Source organism: Aspergillus lentulus (assembly GCF_001445615.1).
Source record: "Aspergillus lentulus DNA, contig: Alt17, strain: IFM 54703, whole genome shotgun sequence".
Classification (NCBI taxonomy): Eukaryota; Fungi; Ascomycota; class Eurotiomycetes; order Eurotiales; family Aspergillaceae; genus Aspergillus; species Aspergillus lentulus.
The window spans coordinates 1,364,119-1,382,805 of NW_028322112.1; the positions used below are offsets into that span (position 1 = coordinate 1,364,119).

General features: G+C 51.5%; 9 protein-coding genes across 9 annotated transcripts; 2 read left to right on the top strand and 7 right to left on the bottom strand.

Annotated features, from left to right (window-relative positions):
* Positions 1–461: 461 nt before the first annotated feature.
* ALT_9454 (NAD(P)-dependent alcohol dehydrogenase) lies at positions 462–1,695 on the top strand (the record flags this gene model as incomplete). The annotated part of the gene is made up of 3 exons (XM_033559435.2): positions 462–485; positions 541–669; positions 742–1,695. The coding sequence occupies 3 exons, from the start codon at positions 462–464 to the stop codon at positions 1,693–1,695; spliced, it is 1,107 nt and encodes a 368-aa protein (XP_033415326.2).
* Positions 1,696–1,786: 91 nt separating this feature from the next.
* On the bottom strand, positions 1,787–4,262 carry ALT_9455 (fungal specific transcription factor domain-containing protein; the record flags this gene model as incomplete). The annotated part of the gene is made up of 3 exons (XM_089600617.1): positions 1,787–2,025; positions 2,096–3,973; positions 4,118–4,262. The coding sequence occupies 3 exons, from the start codon at positions 4,260–4,262 to the stop codon at positions 1,787–1,789; spliced, it is 2,262 nt and encodes a 753-aa protein (XP_089455114.1).
* A 1,149-nt stretch (positions 4,263–5,411) lies between these two features.
* Positions 5,412–7,274, top strand: ALT_9456 (ankyrin repeat domain-containing protein; the record flags this gene model as incomplete). Its single annotated transcript, XM_033559437.2, has 1 exon — positions 5,412–7,274. The coding sequence occupies one exon, from the start codon at positions 5,412–5,414 to the stop codon at positions 7,272–7,274; it is 1,863 nt and encodes a 620-aa protein (XP_033415328.2).
* A 281-nt stretch (positions 7,275–7,555) lies between these two features.
* Positions 7,556–8,644, bottom strand: ALT_9457 (uncharacterized protein; the record flags this gene model as incomplete). Its single annotated transcript, XM_033559438.2, has 1 exon — positions 7,556–8,644. The coding sequence occupies one exon, from the start codon at positions 8,642–8,644 to the stop codon at positions 7,556–7,558; it is 1,089 nt and encodes a 362-aa protein (XP_033415329.2).
* Positions 8,645–9,169: 525 nt separating this feature from the next.
* On the bottom strand, positions 9,170–10,318 carry ALT_9458 (glycoside hydrolase family 28 protein; the record flags this gene model as incomplete). The annotated part of the gene is made up of 2 exons (XM_033559439.2): positions 9,170–10,045; positions 10,100–10,318. 2 exons carry the CDS (start codon positions 10,316–10,318, stop codon positions 9,170–9,172), a joined length of 1,095 nt encoding a protein of 364 aa, XP_033415330.1.
* Positions 10,319–12,242: 1,924 nt separating this feature from the next.
* On the bottom strand, positions 12,243–12,592 carry ALT_9459 (uncharacterized protein; the record flags this gene model as incomplete). The annotated part of the gene is made up of 2 exons (XM_089600618.1): positions 12,243–12,366; positions 12,414–12,592. The coding sequence occupies 2 exons, from the start codon at positions 12,590–12,592 to the stop codon at positions 12,243–12,245; spliced, it is 303 nt and encodes a 100-aa protein (XP_089455115.1).
* Positions 12,593–13,180: 588 nt separating this feature from the next.
* Positions 13,181–14,713, bottom strand: ALT_9460 (uncharacterized protein; the record flags this gene model as incomplete). The annotated part of the gene is made up of 1 exon (XM_089600619.1): positions 13,181–14,713. One exon carries the CDS (start codon positions 14,711–14,713, stop codon positions 13,181–13,183), a length of 1,533 nt encoding a protein of 510 aa, XP_089455116.1.
* A 607-nt stretch (positions 14,714–15,320) lies between these two features.
* On the bottom strand, positions 15,321–15,953 carry ALT_9461 (uncharacterized protein; the record flags this gene model as incomplete). Its single annotated transcript, XM_033559441.2, has 1 exon — positions 15,321–15,953. One exon carries the CDS (start codon positions 15,951–15,953, stop codon positions 15,321–15,323), a length of 633 nt encoding a protein of 210 aa, XP_033415332.2.
* Positions 15,954–16,312: 359 nt separating this feature from the next.
* Positions 16,313–17,908, bottom strand: ALT_9462 (putative 1,4-beta-D-glucan cellobiohydrolase B; the record flags this gene model as incomplete). Its single annotated transcript, XM_033559442.2, has 1 exon — positions 16,313–17,908. One exon carries the CDS (start codon positions 17,906–17,908, stop codon positions 16,313–16,315), a length of 1,596 nt encoding a protein of 531 aa, XP_033415333.2.
* Positions 17,909–18,687: the final 779 nt, after the last annotated feature.

Below are 18,687 nucleotides of genomic sequence, written 5' to 3' on the forward strand. Positions count from 1 at the left end.
AGGCGAGGGTTATAGCAGTTTTGATCATCAACGATGACAGCATCGGAGTTTGGTGGTTGTGATTCAGGAAAAAAATAATATGTTCATAAAGACAGCTGTTGCTTTGTTGGGATGTCTCCTCTCGGCAGGCCGCAGAATGGCAGCAAAGATGACGACTTCGGTTGCTATCTATCATGCATTCAGGAAGCGATGTACTCTTCCGCAGCCTGCAGGGCGCGCCATTTTAGTTAGGACAGACTTCAGACGGAACAGTAGACGAGTACACAAACATCTGGAATTGGTATCGGCCCGACTAGACGGACTCCAATAGGGGCAACATCCGCCGGAACCGATGTACACGGAATCGGTACATCATGGGGTCTCCTATCCCGGGGGTAGGATACACCAACCGAGTGCCGAACGAATTTAAAGACTGGACGAAAGCATGAAAGCGTTATTCCAACAAACACACAATTGCAAGAATGACGGTCGCAACACCGAATCAGGTTGGTGTAGTCTTGGCCGAGTCTCTGTCCCTCCTGCTCACCTCAAATCACCCAGGCGGTAAACCAGGCCTTTGTTTTGCATCCCGGGGGTTCATTTCACTATGAGCAGCGTGCTGTACCTACCCTGGGGTCAGATCGAGATGTGCTTGTCCGAGTTGTAGCAACAGGTTTATGCGGTTCAGATGTGGGTGCACCACTCCCTTGATGGTCGGAGATCGCTTGCCAACATTGGAAACTAACGCTGTGGGATACATAGGTACATTACTGGCAGCATGGCCGTATAGGACGATATATCGTCGAAGGCCCTATTATCCTGGGTCACGAATCGTCCGGCATTGTGGTTGAATGCGGAAGCAAATCAGGTTTTGCTGTAGGAGATCGTGTCGCATTGGAGCCCGGCGTCGCGTGCAATACCTGCCGCCATTGCCGTTCGGGCAGATACAATCTCTGCCGAGAGATGCGCTTCGCCGCCACACCTCCCTATGACGGGACACTTGCGACTTACTATCTTGTTCCAGCAGAGTGCTGCTATAAACTGCCCGCACATGTCTCGCTACGGGACGGTACCCTGATTGAGCCGCTCAGTGTGGCTGTGCACAGTTGTCGACTCGCAGGGGATATGCAGGGAAAAGCAGTCGTCGTCTTCGGAGCGGGTCCGGTCGGCCTGCTCTGTACGGCCGTGGCGCGTGCGTTTGGGGCGTCAGCTGTGCTGGCTGTGGACGTTGTGCCCAGCAGACTCGGCTCTGCGCTGAAATACGGGGCCACGCACACATACTCGATGACACCCGAGTCCCCGGAGCAGAATGCAGAGGAGATTTTAAATATGGCGGAACTGGAGACGGGCGCGGATATTGTCCTGGACGCCACTGGTGCGGAGCCTTGCCTGAACTGCGGTGTTCATGTCCTCGCTTCTGGTGGAACGTTCGTCCAGGTAGGTTTGGGGAAGCCGAATCCCTCCCTTCCGGTTGGTCAGATTTGCGACAAGGAGATCGTCTTTAAAGGGAGTTTCAGATACGGTCCTGGAGATTATCAGACAGCAATCAAGCTGCTCCAATCTCGTCGGATTAGACTAGATGGTCTTGTCACCCACGAGTTTCCGTTCACTCAGGCAGAAGACGCATTCAAGAATGTCGTCAGCCGAGCAGGGATCAAGAGTGTCATCTACGGGCCTGGAGTAGACGAGCATGAAGCAAAATCCACGTTGACATAGCACTAGTGAATCTGTGCCCGTTGCTGTAACTCGTGTGACATTTCCTTCCGTTTCCTAGAAACTGGTCGTACGTCGGGCCATTACATAAGGCCTATGACTCTGTTCCGTTCCACGACATATCCCATAGCCAGTATAATCCTCGTTCGCCCGTACCGTATGCTGCGGTTTCCATTGTGTCAAGAGAAACGCTGGGGTCATGCCATTCGTTTGGCGTAGATTGCTGCCATGCATGGTCTGGTTGCAAAGTGTCCTGAGTGGTGTCGCGAGCTTGGTGAGTGTCTCCACTCGCATACCAGTTGAAGGAATGATCATCATCGCCGGAGGGAACGACTGGAGAGGAAGCCATAATCAGCATTCCTGGTCGTGGAACTATTTATCAGAACGGCGTAAAGTCACTCACCGAATTGAACAGATGCTAAACTTTCGTTCAGGCGCTGAGCCCTGTTCTGATCCGGCCATGCGGGTCGTCGCGCCGGGGCTTCAGATAATTCAAGGGTCGCGTCGAGGGGGAGTCGGAGCGTATCTTCCACCGACATTGGCGCAGAGTCTAATAAAGAATGGTGACCTTCGTGCTGATTGTTTGCCGTGATTGGAGCGAGAATAGCTTCTGATTCCCGGCGGAGAAGCAACGTGACCACGTTCTTCAAAACCGTCGTACTCTGCTTCGATAATGCCGAGCGCTTTCCAAGAAGGTCCTGCAGACGCAAGATACGAGTGATTGTCCGCTTCACGACCTGCGCTGTGTCGGAGAGGGGATCTGACAGCGCCATGACCGCCAGCACAATTGCCGCGTTGAACAGGTTTATTGCCAAGAAGGCAACCAGATGACTGTCCGTCGCAAGCTGAGCCAGGACCGGTAACTCAGTCACTCGGGATGTTCTCAAGGCCGCATTCCACCAGTGTACCGGACTTGTGACAGACGAACTCGGCGATACAGCATCGAATGCTGGCTCCCTTTGGGCCGGCGATGGCCCGCTCGGATGGCAACCAGGGGATTCTAGCCCGCCACTTCTTCTAGAAGCGTGATGATTTGTCGACAGGTGATCAACTTGCCTTGCCAATAAAGGCCGGTGGAGGACAATGAGAATGTTATCGTAGGTCAATTGCAGGGACAACGATTGTAAGGCATGTGCCCTCGCACTGAGCCCGCTGTCAGGCCGGAAGTCTCTGTCGAGGTTCAGGACAAGATGCTCTGGTAATTCATCCCGCCATCTCTGAAGGTTTCGAGTCGCTTCTTTGGCAAGTGCAACGTATGCGTCCCCGGCCAGTTCCTCTGAAGAGCCTGACGTGCGCGAGCCGAAAATTGCCTCAAGGGCAGTGGACGCCATGAGGTAGAGACGGTTCAATTCCCTTTGATATGTGGAGTAACAGACGGTATATCCCTGCTCTGATCTTGGTGCAACAAAGTAGGGATTTTCGAAAATATCCGCTGGCATATTGAGATTGCAGTCCTTGTCGTTGATGCCTAGTGGTCGGCCATAAGTAATCGATGCAAATCGATCCCAGGTGTATATGGTCCACCACACGCGTTTCCTTTCTTCAATATCCTCAAAGTTGACCCTCGATGGTTCACGATGCAACCCTGCCGCCTGGGATATCTTGATAGTCGCACCAAGTAAAGAGAAGGAAAGATTGGGGCGTCCGTGATAGACGTGGTGTGATCCGAAAAGTATGCATATCTGGGCTGCAGTGACAGACGGTTGGTCCATCAATTCAACAATATGCGACTCGACGATCTTCAAGAGGTTTGCACTCAATTGTTGCAAATTGCCATTGTCGGTCAAATCAGTCGTCCTCCTTTGGGACCGATACCACGCCCCCATACCCAGTACAACTGCAAGGAGCAGCAAGAATGATTTCTGGGAAGGATAAGCAAGCCCATCGGCGACGGACAAGAGTTTCCTGCGAAAGGTAGGTTCATAAATAGCAAGAGAAAACCAGTGGACTGCATCAAAGTAGTCCTCGAGCAACGAATACATCATATCCGTCGGCGGTAGATCCTGACCTAGTATTGAAGAAATGGGAAGTCGTTGTCCGGCAGTTGCTGCGTGCCGCTTGGCAACGCTGGTGCTCGCTCGGTAGCCTGGAATAGCAGAAGTGGCTTGCTCATCGATATGCTGCCTACCGAGTTCGCAGATTTTTTGTACAATTCCCATGGTAGATTCAGCTTCACCGTAGTCAACTGCCGGATGTGTAACACGGCTGTCTATACTTATGCGGCTGTCATGATTAGTAGCCCCGACTGATGGAACCTCGTTGCTGGCGCCATCAAAGCTCTCTGAGGGTTGGTCAGCGGCAGCTGTTGATGCAGTTCTCTGTCGCTCATGACTTCGCAAAGTTCTCTTTGCTCTGCTACTTGTTAGTAAATTAAAACGAACGAGAAGATTTACTCTACAATGATCTCGTCTCCCTAAGGACTTACTTCCGAGTGCTATCCCTGCGGGTCCGACTGGCAGGAAGTGGTTGACAATCCACTTTTGCTCGTGCGCAGAGTGAGCAAGGTCGGAAAGGATCACACTGCAGATGAAGAAGTCGTACAACGTCAGTAATCTTTCAGAAAAGAGCATTGTAACAGGCTGATGGAAATCCATACCCGAGTCTTGTGGCGACGGCATCTCTCGCATGCACTGCTGACTCGCGTCGGCAATGGTGAGCGCGTGTAATTCAAGTATCTACCGGAATCTAAAAGGTACTCTGCACTGAGCTGTTCCGATGGATGTTCAGACATGATTTGATTCTGGACATGAGGAAGGCCGATGCCGGTAGCGGACCGCAGAATGGAGAGGAACAGCATCCGGCGGAAGTTCGCACGTTTTCCCCCAGTTTTTGTCGGTTCTCCGCACCATTTCGGAGCCTGAGGCATGTCAACCAGACACTTCCCGGTCATGTGACTCTTCGTCGAAGGAATATACCTTCAGGATTCATGACTTTTCAAGAAAATATAACAGTTCAAGATGTCCTTGCTTCAAGTGTCTATGGTCTTAAGTTATTTCTAGGCATTTGAGTGCAGAGAAGAGTAGTCAATAGCGGCTTGAGTTCACCAGAGGTCTATCCCGAAGTAGCTATATGTGGAGTACCCGCACATATGCCCAAGCAGCTGGATAAAGTGGCGCAGATGTGAGAGTTACAGCAAGCGAGAAGACACAACAGATAGTATGCTGCTAGGCAAACATTATCCAGTCTACATCGTCCATCCTCTTCACATACGAGATCGAGATGAGGTTTCAGCTATGACAAAACAGTCCTACCTTACTCATACTGAGCACTCAAAGTCCCTGCTGCACCCTGTTTAATCTACCAAACTTTACACTCTGGTTAGATGTACACTTATACTTAACGGGGTCGGACCAGGGAGAGACCGTATACTTGTGATATCGGAGGTTGATTCGAATATTCATTCTGAGTACGGCAGAAAAGGACCGGATGCCAGATAAGTGAGTGAATAAGCGGCTTACAATACACATCTTAAGTGATGATACAACTGATGCGCCAAAACCAAGAAGGCCACTTGTTTGACCTCATGATCAAATGCAGAAGTAACAAGTGAATGAGACTTGACCAACACATGTGAGTGACTTCCGCCTCAGGCGTGTCTGGTTTGTTTACACAACACTCACCAAGCTCCCTCATCTCACTCACTCGACGGTATTTCCCTTTTTTTCCTTCCCTTTCAACTATCACTCCTGACCTTGATGTTCTACTTAGGACCTTCAATAATGAACCTCCTGTCCTTACCCAACGAGCTCATCCTAGAGATAGCGAAGCATCTCCAGAACCAAACTTGGCTTAACACATTCACCCGCACAAACCGATTTGTTTTCAGCGTCGTAAACCCATATATGCACCGCTACAACGCAGATTACCACCAACACACCGCTCTTGGCTTTGGTGTTTGCGGTGGGCTTGAAAATGTCGTCAGACGATCACTGGCTGCGAAGCCAAGCGATATCAACGCAAGAATCGGCTCGATCATACCGGTCTGCTGCGAGCCGCTCCACACTCCCCTTTGCTACGCAGTAGGAAATAAACAAACGCGAGTGATCGAGATTCTACTCGACGAGTATGGTGCCGATATTGAACAGCACTGTTGCAAATCAGTAACGATGCTGATCTGGGTTGCACATATGGGATTGCTGGACCTGACCAAACTACTCGTTGGCAAAGGCGCAAACATCCATGCGGAGGATGGAGCTGGAGCTAGACCAATTCATCATGCTGCTTGGTCGGGTAATGTGGAATGTATGGCGTTTCTTATCCAGGAAGGCGCTGATGTTCATCAAACCGCACCTGGTGAGGCCCCAGGTGAAACATGGTCCTGTCTTCATTTGATGGTCATATGCGGTAAAATGGAGGGAGTTAAGCTTCTAGTGGAACAAGGGGTCGATATAGACATGGTGCGGGTTCGAGGAACGACGTCCGTGAGAATGGCCGTGGAATATGGCCACTTTGACATCGCCTCGTACTTACTTGCGCACGGGGCTAAAGTTCCAGAAGATCAAGACTTCTTCGTTTCCTGCGCCACCCGCGGATACGCCGAGGGTCTTAGGTTGGCCTTGAATAAGGTTGTTTCAATAGACGACGCAGACTCGGAGGGCTATACCGCCGTCTTCAACGCGGTGGCGCACGGACATGTCGAAGCTGTCCGTGTGTTGTTGGATCGAGGTGCCAGTGTTATCATCGAGAATGAGGGCTCTGCTATACCTATAGCCGCCGCACATGGCCACTTCCGAGTTTTGGAAATGCTTCTGGATCATGTTGATCGATCTGGCGACGACCGGACGATGAGTTATGGGAATGCATTTCAGCTTGCAATGCGGAATAGACACTGGGACTGTGCTGAGGAACTCTTAAACAGAGGTGCCGAACTGAACTCGAAGATTGATGATGAATTGCCCCTATCTTACGCGGCAAGGCTCGGCGAGGAAGAAATAGCGAGAGCTCTCCTTACAAAAGGCGCTGACCAGACACGGCATGGCGACGATTCCACTCTGCTATTTTGGGTCGTCAGGAACTTGAGCATCGACGTGCTCAGGCAACTTCTCGAGCTTTGTCTTGACCCCAATGCATACTCAAAAGCTCTCCAGCAGGGTCATTCGTCCATTCGGAAACATTCTCGTAAGGGATGGCTACTGCCACCTCTGGCATGCGCAATGAGCCAGCAGTTTTACGACGAGGCAGAGCTTCTAATAGACCATGGAGCCGATCTACGCCCCATCTACCGAAGGAAACAACACATTACTCTGGTTAACGCCACTCGATCCATGAAGTGCACCTTGATCGTCAAGATGCTTGATCGGGATTTTGATGTGAATGAGAAGAGTGATGCTGGCGAGACGCCTCTCTCGGTGGCTGTGACCGCTGGCAACGCGGAAGTCGCCGAGCTTCTCCTCTGTCAGGGGGCGGACCCCAACGTGCGCATAGGATCCTTTCCGTCTGTTCTAGCACTTGCCATCGCAAAGGGACACGTTGAAGTAGCAGACGTCCTTCGGAAGCACGATGCGAAGGAAAAATGCGAGGAAATGGATGTTGATGAGGAAGACTATCTGGCCGGTGTGGGCGAGTTGCTGTCGTCTGCGTGATGTACCATTGCATCATATATTTGTCTTGCCGTTGCTTGTGTAAGAGACATGGAGTACATCGAATCACCTTAGCCCATGTATGTTCACAGATGTCATTATCCACTATGTAATCTCTATAAACTAGGATCTCACTCTACGGACATGCTTGATGTGGAAGAGCCAACTGCGCGATAGAGCACAACTATGAAGGTTATCCATTGTCAGTCTGTTATTAGACACTACATTAAAAATATCAAGGTCTTTCTCGACAGTGTTTCCCAAATACTCATCCAGCCTTGTCTTCAAAGCGAAATAGCGGCAATCTTGCCAGGCTCCTTGTAAGTTCCACCTACCGGAGCCATCAAGCCCCCATTCGTGCCAACATACAGGGTCTGTGCCTCTCTATCCAAGACACAGCAAGTTGGCCCAGGCAGCACAGTCGAATTCTTGCCTCCAGCAAAATCTACAACCTTGCCCTCAGGCGTATACTTGACAATCGTATTCTCCGGGTTCGTCGCAAAGAACGCCGTCCCATCGTCCATAATATCAAAACTATCCGGGTTGATCTCACTCGTAATCAACTCGAACGGCCCGTCCGCATTCGCCATCTCGTCGATCTTCACCCGCCGATACTCCTTCTTCGTCACACTCACATAGTGCAGATACTCCCCAACCACATGGATCCCGTTAACACCCATCGGCGGCGCATTCGGCGCAGGCAGCATTGACTCGTCCTGCAGCGCAACCGCATACTCCCCGGAATCCAAGTCCACCCGCCAGATCATCCCGTCAGGACTATCCGCAATAAGCAAGTACCGCGCATCATGGCGGGGTTTGTACAGGGTAGTAGCGCCCAAAGCCTTCGCCTCGGGGATATCGACTATCTTGGTGACTTGGCTAGGCGTGTTTTTGGTCAGGGTAGATTCCCCGTCGCCCCACCAAGGCACCTCGAGGACATCATAGTTCCCGTCGTCGTTGAAGTCGAGTCTCCAGACGGCGAAGGAGCCCTGCTCGGCTGCGAAACCTTGCAGTTGAAACTTGCCCGCTACGACGGCGAAGACGTCATGCTCGATTTCGGTGATGCCGAAGACGGAGGTGATGTCGTTGCTTTGCTGGGCGAAGGAGTAGGCTAGAGCCCCGGAGCCGGTTTGCGGGTCCACGGACCAGACCTCTGGGACGTCGATGCGGGAGAGGAGGAGGGTGCCGTCCGGACGGACGACGACGTTGTCGATGAAGGAGCCGTTGTCTGGGAATTGGAAGATGTCGCGGACGGTGGGGTTGGTGGTTTCGTCGTCGGTGTGCTCCGTAGAGGGTTGGTCGGAGTTTGGGATCTGGAATGCGAGGGTGGATGCCGCGAGGGACAGGAGTGTGAGGCCTTGAGTGAGATACATGATGGATATTCTAGAGGGTGGTGGTGATGGAGGTGGACGGGGAAGCATGGCGAATATGCGGGATGTATTTAAGCAGCTTATAATCAAAACATTGGGTCGATCACTGCTTGATGGGAAAGCCCCTTGCATTCCTGACCGTAACTATGAGGGCAAACCGGGCAGACATTCCTCGGATAAAATGATCGACATCAATTCAACTAACCCCGCGGAAGTATGCAAGGCATACTCCGTAGTAGGTTTGCTTACGGTGGAGGTTTCGGCACGATAGATCACATTGTGGCATCAAACCGGGACGCAAGGCCTTGTATGTATTGCTGCCATCAGTATCGCGAATACGACCGATCAACGCGGAAAGAGCTTGGCAGATGGAGTGCCTTACTGATTAATTGCGGAATTTCCGGAGTCTAGACTTGATTATGTCTTTTATTATAGAATTATGAACTAAATACAAGGATCCAAAAATGGAGACACGAACAGAACACTCTTGACAGCCTTCCACCGGCCAGTCTGTTTCTAGAGACAAGTCTAGCAAGAGGCGCCAGCAGGGACGTTCTTGCAGTTGGAGCTCTTCTTGCCGCCAGTGACGCTGTTGCCAGACCACGTCCAGTTGGTGCAGCTGCCGGATCCACAGAGGATGTAAATATCAGTAGCGGAGCTGGTGACGCTACCGGTGACCTTCTCGAAGGTGATATCGGAGACCTTGACGCCGTTGGTGGGATTGCCGGTGGGCTTGCCGTTCTCGTAGTCCTGCTCGACGATAATACCGTACTTGGTGATACCCTTGAGGGTGATATCCTGGAACTTGACGCCGGTGACGGAGCCAGTAGCGCCGTAGACAGTCTTGATACGAGCACCGTTCTGGGAGTTGATGACCTGGGAGTTGGAGATGGTGACGTCGTTGACGACGTTGTTGCTGCGGCCGCCGACGGAGCCGATGGAGAGACCGTGACCACCATTGCAGTAGCCGTTGGTGAAGGTGATGTGCTCACCGGAGTTGACGGCCAGGCAGTCGTCCTGGTTGTAGACGGTGGCGCCGTCAATGGTGATGTAGGTGCTGGAGCCGATGTCGAAAGCATCGGTGTTATGGCCGAGCTTGGTACCGGCGGAGTTATCGATCAGGACGTCCGTGATGGTGAGGTGGTCGGACTGGATGCTGAAGGCATGGACGGGGGTGTTGTAGACCTTCAGACCGCTGATGTTCGACTTGTTCAGCTTGTGGGCAGAGAAGAACTTGGGCTTCTTCTTGCCGCCGTTGCCTCCCTTGCCGTCCCACCAACGAGCACCATCACACTCAATCTTACCACCAGCGTTCTGCTTGATGGTAATGCTGGTTCCGGACGCAGAGATCAGGGGGCCCTCCCATTCCTTATAGCCGAAGGTGGTGGTACCGTCGAAGACGACCTTTGGCATAACATTAGTCGATGGCATCCAACAGACCGATCATGTAAGACTTACAGTGGTACCGGCCTTCAGGCCAGTCAGGTCCAGGGTCTCACCCGCGGGCACGGCGATGTTGTGCAGGGTGATGGTGGAGCAGGAGGCCTTGCCGGACTTGAGCGCGGACGTAGAGGTGAAAGTGCAAGAGCCGCGAGCCTCGAGATCAGCGGCAGGTGCGGCAGCGACCAGCGCAGCGCCCATGGTCGCGGCCACGAGGGAGGATTGGAAGAAATGCATGGTGGAAGAGCGGAAGTCGAGTGGTTGGATTGTGTTTTAAAAGATTGGACAAGGTTCTGATCAACAGATACCCTAAAAGTGATAGATACAATGGAATAAGAAAGACGAAAGGAGCGCGGATGAGGAGAAAAACGATGGATTCAGCGTGAGGGTGTCTGAAGCTTTATATAGGTGTCGGTAGCCCAGCGGGGCGATGACAGGGGCGTCCTAGAGGCTTTCAGGGAAACCCTGATAATAGGGATCAAACCGAAGCGAAAGTATACCATAATGCAAAAGACAAGCTAAATTGCCGTCTGACCTATGCAGGAACCCCACCTGGTTGGGAACTGAATCGTGATATCCCTATAGACCCCTATGGTGATGGCACGCTGGCACCAAACGGGAATAGATTCTTTAGGACCTCTCCACTTGGACCAAAAAGCTTCGCCGGAGTTTCCCCACGAATCCGGAAACGTGCCGAGACATTTAGCAGCCTCTAAGCATATTAGGGACTGTTTTTGACCCGCGAGTCGTTTGAGAATGTCTTAGTGCCTCGCCCGAACGAGTATAGAGACTCTCTTTTTAGGGCTAACACTGGCTACTTCCAACCATGGGCGCCACAAGTGTTGCAAATAAACAGGCTGATGAACACTGGTTGATTAAAAATCAATCAATTGTGGCTACGTATTCGTGTTTATCTGGCATTCAACCGGCCTTGCACCGCTACTCATGTTGCATGATGCTCAGGGCGAGGTGGATGATAGGCGGATTATATTGTTATTGATCCATTACTTCCGCTTGTTCCGGTTCGCGGCTGTGCTCCGTAAACCACATGGATTCCCAACATTACTGCGAGGGAAGAAATAGCCCTATATCTCTTAGCTTTCTTAGCTCTCTCTACAGATTGTGATTGGTCCCTCGTCATCGGGGTGATTTGAGCCGACACCTCTGAGACGGGGCCCTCGGGGTCGTCAGTCATCGAAGGCATTACAGAGTAGTTCCAAGAATAGTCTTCTGACTCTCACTCATCATCATCTTCTCTTCAGGAACCTTTTTTCGCTGGCTGTCTGTATTTGACGAACGGTATTTGACGCAGAATAGGACAAACAGATCATCAGAACTGCAACAAGTCCCCTATGCAGGGCTTCAGGGTCCGTAAATTGTCCAATCACGACATCATTCCTCTCAATTCGGGGTGGATGGCGCCGAGGACATTTCCCCTTCAGGAGATGCGTAGATTGCGCACTTCGCTTGACTGCCTAGATCCACGCTTGTCCCACTTATTCTCTGCCCAAGCCTTTTTCATAAGCTCATTTCTCAACTCATGGCAAATCTTGGCATGAGAGCCGATGACTTCGGAATATTTCCTTAGCCTGCAGCCCTCCCAGTATTTCTCCAGCTTTTCTCTGGTCCTGCATGAGCAGGGGTTATTGGACGTCAAATATGGGTGTCTGAAGGCCTCAGATTCGTACATTCTGCTTGTACTTCCATCATAATAGCCATGCTTATTTGCTGATTAACCCCTGGAAACATTCAGAATTGAGGGGTCAATGTGGGCGCAGAATTCCAAAGCCGATTCAAATATATGACTTGATGCTTCATAAATATCAACTTGGTATTAGGCAACCGGATTTTGCGGGTTTAGCCCGGCCGGAATTACGGCAAGCGCCACACCCTTCTCATCGTTTACCGAATCAACTTCTCATTCTCCTTTCTCTCTCAGTCGCAGGTTACTTCTCCTTTCACCCACCATCGCTATCACAGCTATATCGCACTGGTGACGATTCGTAAACACCCACCCGCGAACCAGAAAGTCCTCCACGAGCATAAGCCCGAGGACTTGTACAGCTCCTTGCAAGAGAATCTTGTCTGACACAGAGACCACCATGAAGACTGGCGAAGGAGAGACACATGCGCAGCAGACCGTTTGTAGCTGAGATACTGTTCACTGTTCACCGGAGAAGAACTGCTGGATGACCAACATCGTTGTTGAGATGGCGTTGTCCAAGATGCGCGGGCCTTGCTCGGTCGTCTTGACGTTGATCTCAGTGGCTTGTGTGGCCTGGACACTGGCTGCGTTGTTCATAGTGCGTTGATGCTGCCATACTCAACGGACTCCGGGCATAGTATGCCAACCTTGTCGTTCCCACCAGAGTAAGGGATATTGGAGTAGGCTGAACCCTGCAAAGGCTGGGCACCTGGCTCCGTTCCAGACGTAGGTGCGCGTTTCCATCCATTCAACTTGCTAAAGCCGATGATAAAATCCTCGACGTATTGGGCTCGAGTACACCGCATCCCAGTAGTAAGCCTTGCAGAAGGTTTTCCTGACATCAATAGGAGTATAGGCTGATGCAGACGATTGCTGCGCAACCTGGGACTCTAACATGTACGCATCAAGGACTGACTAACCAATAAGACCTCTATCGTAGCTAACATACAAAATGCTTCAATTGTGGGTGCAGCTCGTATCACTGAGCCACATATAGAAATGACATGTTTCTAAGGAAATAAAGCTGTAGGGAATGAATCCATGGATCTAGGACCCGACCAATCAGTGAGATTGACCTCTGACTCAGCGGAAATTCGCACCATTGTCGGCAACGGCAGTCACAAGCGGATCTCCGACTCTGCGTAGCATCGTCGGCTGTGCTCGTTCCTGCCAGGGACACGGCCTGATGTTCTATTCAATGGATAGAATCGATTTAGGAGAAGTTAAGCCATATGTGCCGCGATGCGATGATCAGATGTTTTGTGATAGATTGAACCCACTGCTCAGGTCCTATTGGTGATATATATTCTGAGCCGGTCTCTCTATGCCGATTCATCGATCCCACAATATATAGTCCAGGGTGGCAGAGCCTATGATGATGATGCTAGATGATGCTACACAAGGCCATCCTTGCTCAACCCCAATCCCTGGACAACAATAGCATTGCATCGCTCGATAAACTCCACTACCTCTTCCTTGTCATGCCACGCATCATTGTATGCCGCGCTCAGTGTCAGTACCCCCTTCCAGGTCCCCAGAAACAGTCCGAGACCCGTCCCCAGTTCCTCCCCAGTCACCCAAGGGTTATCCAGCTCGAATGTCCCGTGCGAAGGGCTAATCACATTGTCCACCACACCCAAGCTGGATATTGAAACTGACGGCGATTGATTCGGTTCTGGGATTGGGGGCGTGGCATCATCGTGCGGGTAGGGAATAGTGTTGCTGGCATACCACGAGGGTATCATTTGAATGTAATCCTTGTCCCTTCTCATTTCATGATAGAACTCCCTGACAGTCTTCGCGACCCTTAGAAACTCCTCTCTACTCACCTCTGTCGTCGCGCTATCGGTTATACTCGGAACTGTGGTATCAACAACGAGCAACCTACACGAAACGGAGTGGTAGACGGCCGCTGCATGGAGAGGGGTGTCGTACGGACACAGGCAATGTCCGCGTTCATTGATCAAACTGTAATTGATATACCTGACTAGGCGTTCGCTATCGCGCCGTTCCTGGAGATCCCGCACCGCCATCGCAATTGCCGTATGGTACGCATGCGTTACACTCAGGCCTAGCCGTCGACAGGCGCTGAGAATAGCAGTGGTTTGCCGAGCGGGAAGAGTGACGGCGACCCTCTGATGTTTTCCCGGGAGGTGTTTCCCCCTCTTAAAGGGAACACTGGCAATCTCTATACGATCCTGCTTCATGAACGCGTTGTATGCCTTGATCGACTCGAATTTCTCCGTTTGCTCGGGAGACATGCTTGGCTGCAGGCCCGCAGCTACACGGAACGGGGGACTCAAGTTTGCATATTCTATACCGAAGCAAGGGAGAGGATAATCCGACCCTCGTTTGTAGGCTCTCGCCGCATGGGTAAAGAGATTGTCGAATAACATCAGCGTCCCAACGCCGTCGATGATGTCGTGATGAGCTCGGAGCACAAGATCACCCTGGAGAAGTCCTTCGACGCGAGGAGAGGGCCATATCAAAAAGAGAGTCGGTAGATTAGGCACCGGAGGATCTGAATTGCACCATTCCAGCCCGGAGACGCCGTTTGATATGGTGAGAAACGTAGTTTCCAGCCACGATTGAAGGCCGTCTTGCCCGGCGGGAGACTCGTATATCTTTTTGCAGCGCTTGCGGTCGGAGTCCCATTCTACCCAGGACGCAATGGTCGGGTGGTCGAAACGCAGATGCACCCATGCCTTGCGCAGTGCATCCTCAACTTTTCTTCTTGTTTCCTCTTGGGAAACTCCGTCGTCTGTCTTGACAGAGAATGACACGAAGCCCGTGATGGCGAAGAAGTTGCGCCCGCTGCCTTCGTACGATTTCGCCAACGAGGTGTAAAACTGTTCGACCTCGTCGATGCCACGCTCCCAACGTCCGGGGCTAACTTGTTGCCATTGAAGATCTTTTTGTTGTCGCATCTCTGCGGAGCGCAATGACAATGTATAGTGCTAGTCGACAAGGCGCATGAAGATAGGTACTGGATCTGGGTTCTTATATAATATACTGACAGGTCTGAGTAGAATAACCGGAAAACGGCCCGAAATACCGTCGACGAGTCAGAAGCAAAGGAGGAAGAAGAAGAAGAAGAGGAAGAGGAAGAGGAAGAGAAAGTAGTCACTGTTGACCTGCAGCGAAGCATCTCGTGCGTTGTTATGGCGCCGGGATAACCTCGGCGGCTTGGCCACCTTCCCGATCGGGTAAAATAGTCAGCAGACGAATGGCACGGTAGCATGGGAAAGCATAAGCATTTGTCATTTCCGAGATGATCATCTCATACATCTCTATGCTATTTCCTCGGAAAATGTCTCGTCATGAGGACCATTGCTCCAACGTCTCATTGACGTGAATCAGATATTTGCTTCGTCGAAAAATTCGCAGGCTTATCGTTGCTTTAACCAAGATCACGATGACTCTACTTGACCGACTGCAATTAGATACGATAACTTCCTCAGAGAAGAGATATCCCCAGAAGTGACTGCATAAGCATAAAACCATTAGAACACCGCTTTCATAAACCAGTCATAATCAATGCCCATGCAAAGTAACCATACTCTCAGTCAACGCCCCCGCCAGAATAACCTCCAACAACGCCTCCTCGACCCCCTCCGCAACCCTAACCTCGAGATAGCGACTCATGAACAGCCCAGCCCAAAACGGCATCGTCTTACTCGCGACAGCCGGCTTAACAGTCACGAACTCCGTCACCGTGGATTTCCGCTTCTCCACTGTTCTTAACGAAGAGTACTCATAAAGCCTGGTTTGCGACCCCTCTTTCAACCAGACATACTTCCTCCCCTTGAACTCGAATTTCCGAGGGCGCCAGTACCCCGTTACCGGCACTTCGGTGACCACAAGACCGGATGATAACCGGTGGGTTAGAGGCCGCCCGGTTATCGAGTCTATGTCTGGGTTACCGGGGGTAATGGGTGAGATGAATGTCTGGAGGCAGGTATGTTGAGGAGGCAACTCCCGGCGAAGAGTCGTACTCGCGATCTGGGATTTGTCCGGCTTGATGCCTTGCATTATATACTTGGTTTCGTTGGAGCCTTGGTCCCTGGCCTCGAAGGTGATGTTGTTTTCTTTCTTTTCTCCATTTCGGGTGGTGCTTGAATAGCAGTAGAAGACTCTGGGTTGTTGGGAGATAGGAGCGCTGGCCATTATGTTTATCATGGGATGTAGGGTAGATGGACGGATCCATGCTCAGAGAATAGGAGGTTATTGTCAGCTGAAGATATGCCAAGCTTGAATACGAGTCTGACGCTTGAGGACGAAGTAATCTCGGAAGAATGGCTGATGGGATCATGGGAATACGATGAACTTCAACGACATTTGCATTGTAGAAGCTGTAGACTATAACCAAAAAGGATCGACAATCAAATACATACTTTCAAGCAGAAGAAGAAGAAGAAGAAGAAGAAGAAGAAGAAGAAGAAGAAGAAGGAGAAGGAATAAAGCGTCCACGTCCACCATGCCCTTCGTTTAGTTACGAGCATCCGCATCCTCCATCTTGATCACCGCTACAGGCACTGAGAATAGTACGCGTTCTGCACCTGGCAGGTATAAGGAGAGACACAACTAGTCGGACCAGTCCATCCTTGACCACCACACTGACCATAGTGCTGCGCCACGGCAGTCGAAGTGCTCGTCGCAGAAGTGGTGGTCTTGGTCGACGTGGTCGAGGTCGAAATCGAGCCGGAACTTCCAGAGCTAGAACCGCTGCTGAACGTTGATCCGATCGGACCAACTTTGATGTTCGAATAAATCACGTACGAATTAGGACTTTCGGATTCAATAGTGGCCGGGACGCCCGAGTCGGTCGAGCAGGAGCCACGGACAGCTCCTGGAGTCGACGAAGACGCATCGGTTGGATAGGTGCTGTCGAGCCAGAGCATATCCGCGTAGTAGTCGTCCCAGAGCGACATGACCAGAACCATGCCGGTGGACATGGCCTCGGACATGGCGGAAAAGCCGCCGTGCTCGGCAAAGGTACCAGATCCGCCAAAGACAGTATTCTCGGCAGTGCAATAGTCGGCGTTGATGGCGTTGCCGGTAATACCGCTGATGTCTGAATTGGGCTGGGCGTAGGTGACGCCGTTCTGGACGTAGTAGCGGCGGATTTCAGACAAGGTTCCGGTATCGGTGCCGTCATCCGTGATGAACTGTGTCACGACGGTAAAGGGAGAGTTGGTATCGATTGTCTTCCCTGGGCCGTAGAATGTAGTATTACCCATGCGGTATGGGTTGAAGTCGCAGCCATCCGGGTCGCAGGTGCCGGCATACCGATCACTGCTATATGTGCCGCCGCAGGCATCACCAGTGCACATGGTGTTTGTGGCAGTATCACATGGATGAGGTGTCAGAGCCTGAGAGATGCTGTTGGATTCCCAGATATCCAGTTCGGCACAGCATGATCCATGGTTGCCTAATCCAGTGTTTTTGTTGTTGGACGACGGAGTCCAGCCTTCCACGTTGGCCTGGCCTTGGATGAACTTAAGATCGCGCGGACATTGAGAATCACAGTATCCCACGCCGTATTGGGCTCCGGCCTTGTTATTGGCGTATTTGGAGACACCGCCATCCTCATCCATGGCGACGAAGTAGAGGGCCCCGTTCAAGCCACAGGGCAAGTTAGACACGTCCACGTCAAAGGTGAACTCCTGATTCAGTAGCTTGAACATCTGGTAGTGTGTATTATCCGCCATCATGTACAGGCGGGAGCCAACGTTGGCGCCATTTGAGTTCTGCGTCACAAAGTTGAGGCGGATCTGGCTGCCACTGGTGGTGACTCCGTAGGTCGATTCATAGTTTGCTCCGTCGACTGCACATTCAGTGGCACAGGTCTCGTCGGTATCGCAGATGGAGGTGTCCCACGTATTGCCGGTATAGCAGTTGGTGGTGCTGCCAACCTGGTGGACCCATCGCCAGTTTGCATCCATAACGACAGAGCCCTGGTTAGTGGTACAACTTCCACCGCTGGTGCAGGTCTGCCATGTCATCGAAGGATGGGTCTCAGTGGTGTATGTGCCTATCTGCTGCGCCTGCGTAACAGACGACAGGAAGGCAGACAGGACCAATGCATTCCTGTAGATTTGGAAAGAAATTGCGGATGCCATTTTGATGGTTTGATGTTGTCTGGCACAGAGACGATAGACATTTCACTACAAGCTCTCGACTGCCCTTTTATATCCTCATTTCTTCCCCGTGCATGCTCAAGAATGGCAAGAGCATCTACTGAGACGGGTAACAGGACCGCGAATCCGTTGAAAACTGCCTGTAATTGCTGGTCTCGATGTTATCACCGTGATGGAAGCGGTTAGATGTTCACACTCCTCTCTCTGCCTCAAGGAAAAGCATCTTGTCTCTTACTTGCCGATCACTACATGCAGCAGGACTCACTGCACAATTGCCCTTGTCGTAATAGGCAAGTGACGGGAACCCGGGGCGATATCCTGGGGTAATTCTTCACAGCCTGAGTAGTCCTCGGGAAGAAATGGGTGCAATTTGTCAAGACAGTGTCATGATTCGTGCGAAAACGGGCGACCTTATCTGAAGAATGCGTTAGACAATCTCTATGGTGCCTTGTTACGGCGCTCCATTCGCTAGATTCATGTCCGAATCCTCCTTCACGGGTGCATTTAGTAGGTGTACTCCGGTACCTGAACAGGATTCGGAGAGTAGGGCAGAATTTTCCCAAGCGGCTGCACTGCATCCTTCTCTTCACTTAGATACGTACGTCTGGGGAAGAATAGATTAAGCTGATATTGCTGTCTGCACGGATGACGCGGCCCCACGCCCGGCTAGTCCTGGAGGCGCTTCACATGCCCAGACGGCGAGGCAGTTTGTAATTCTGCAGAAGTGGCCATTCGCGCCCATCTATCAGATTCAGGATCTG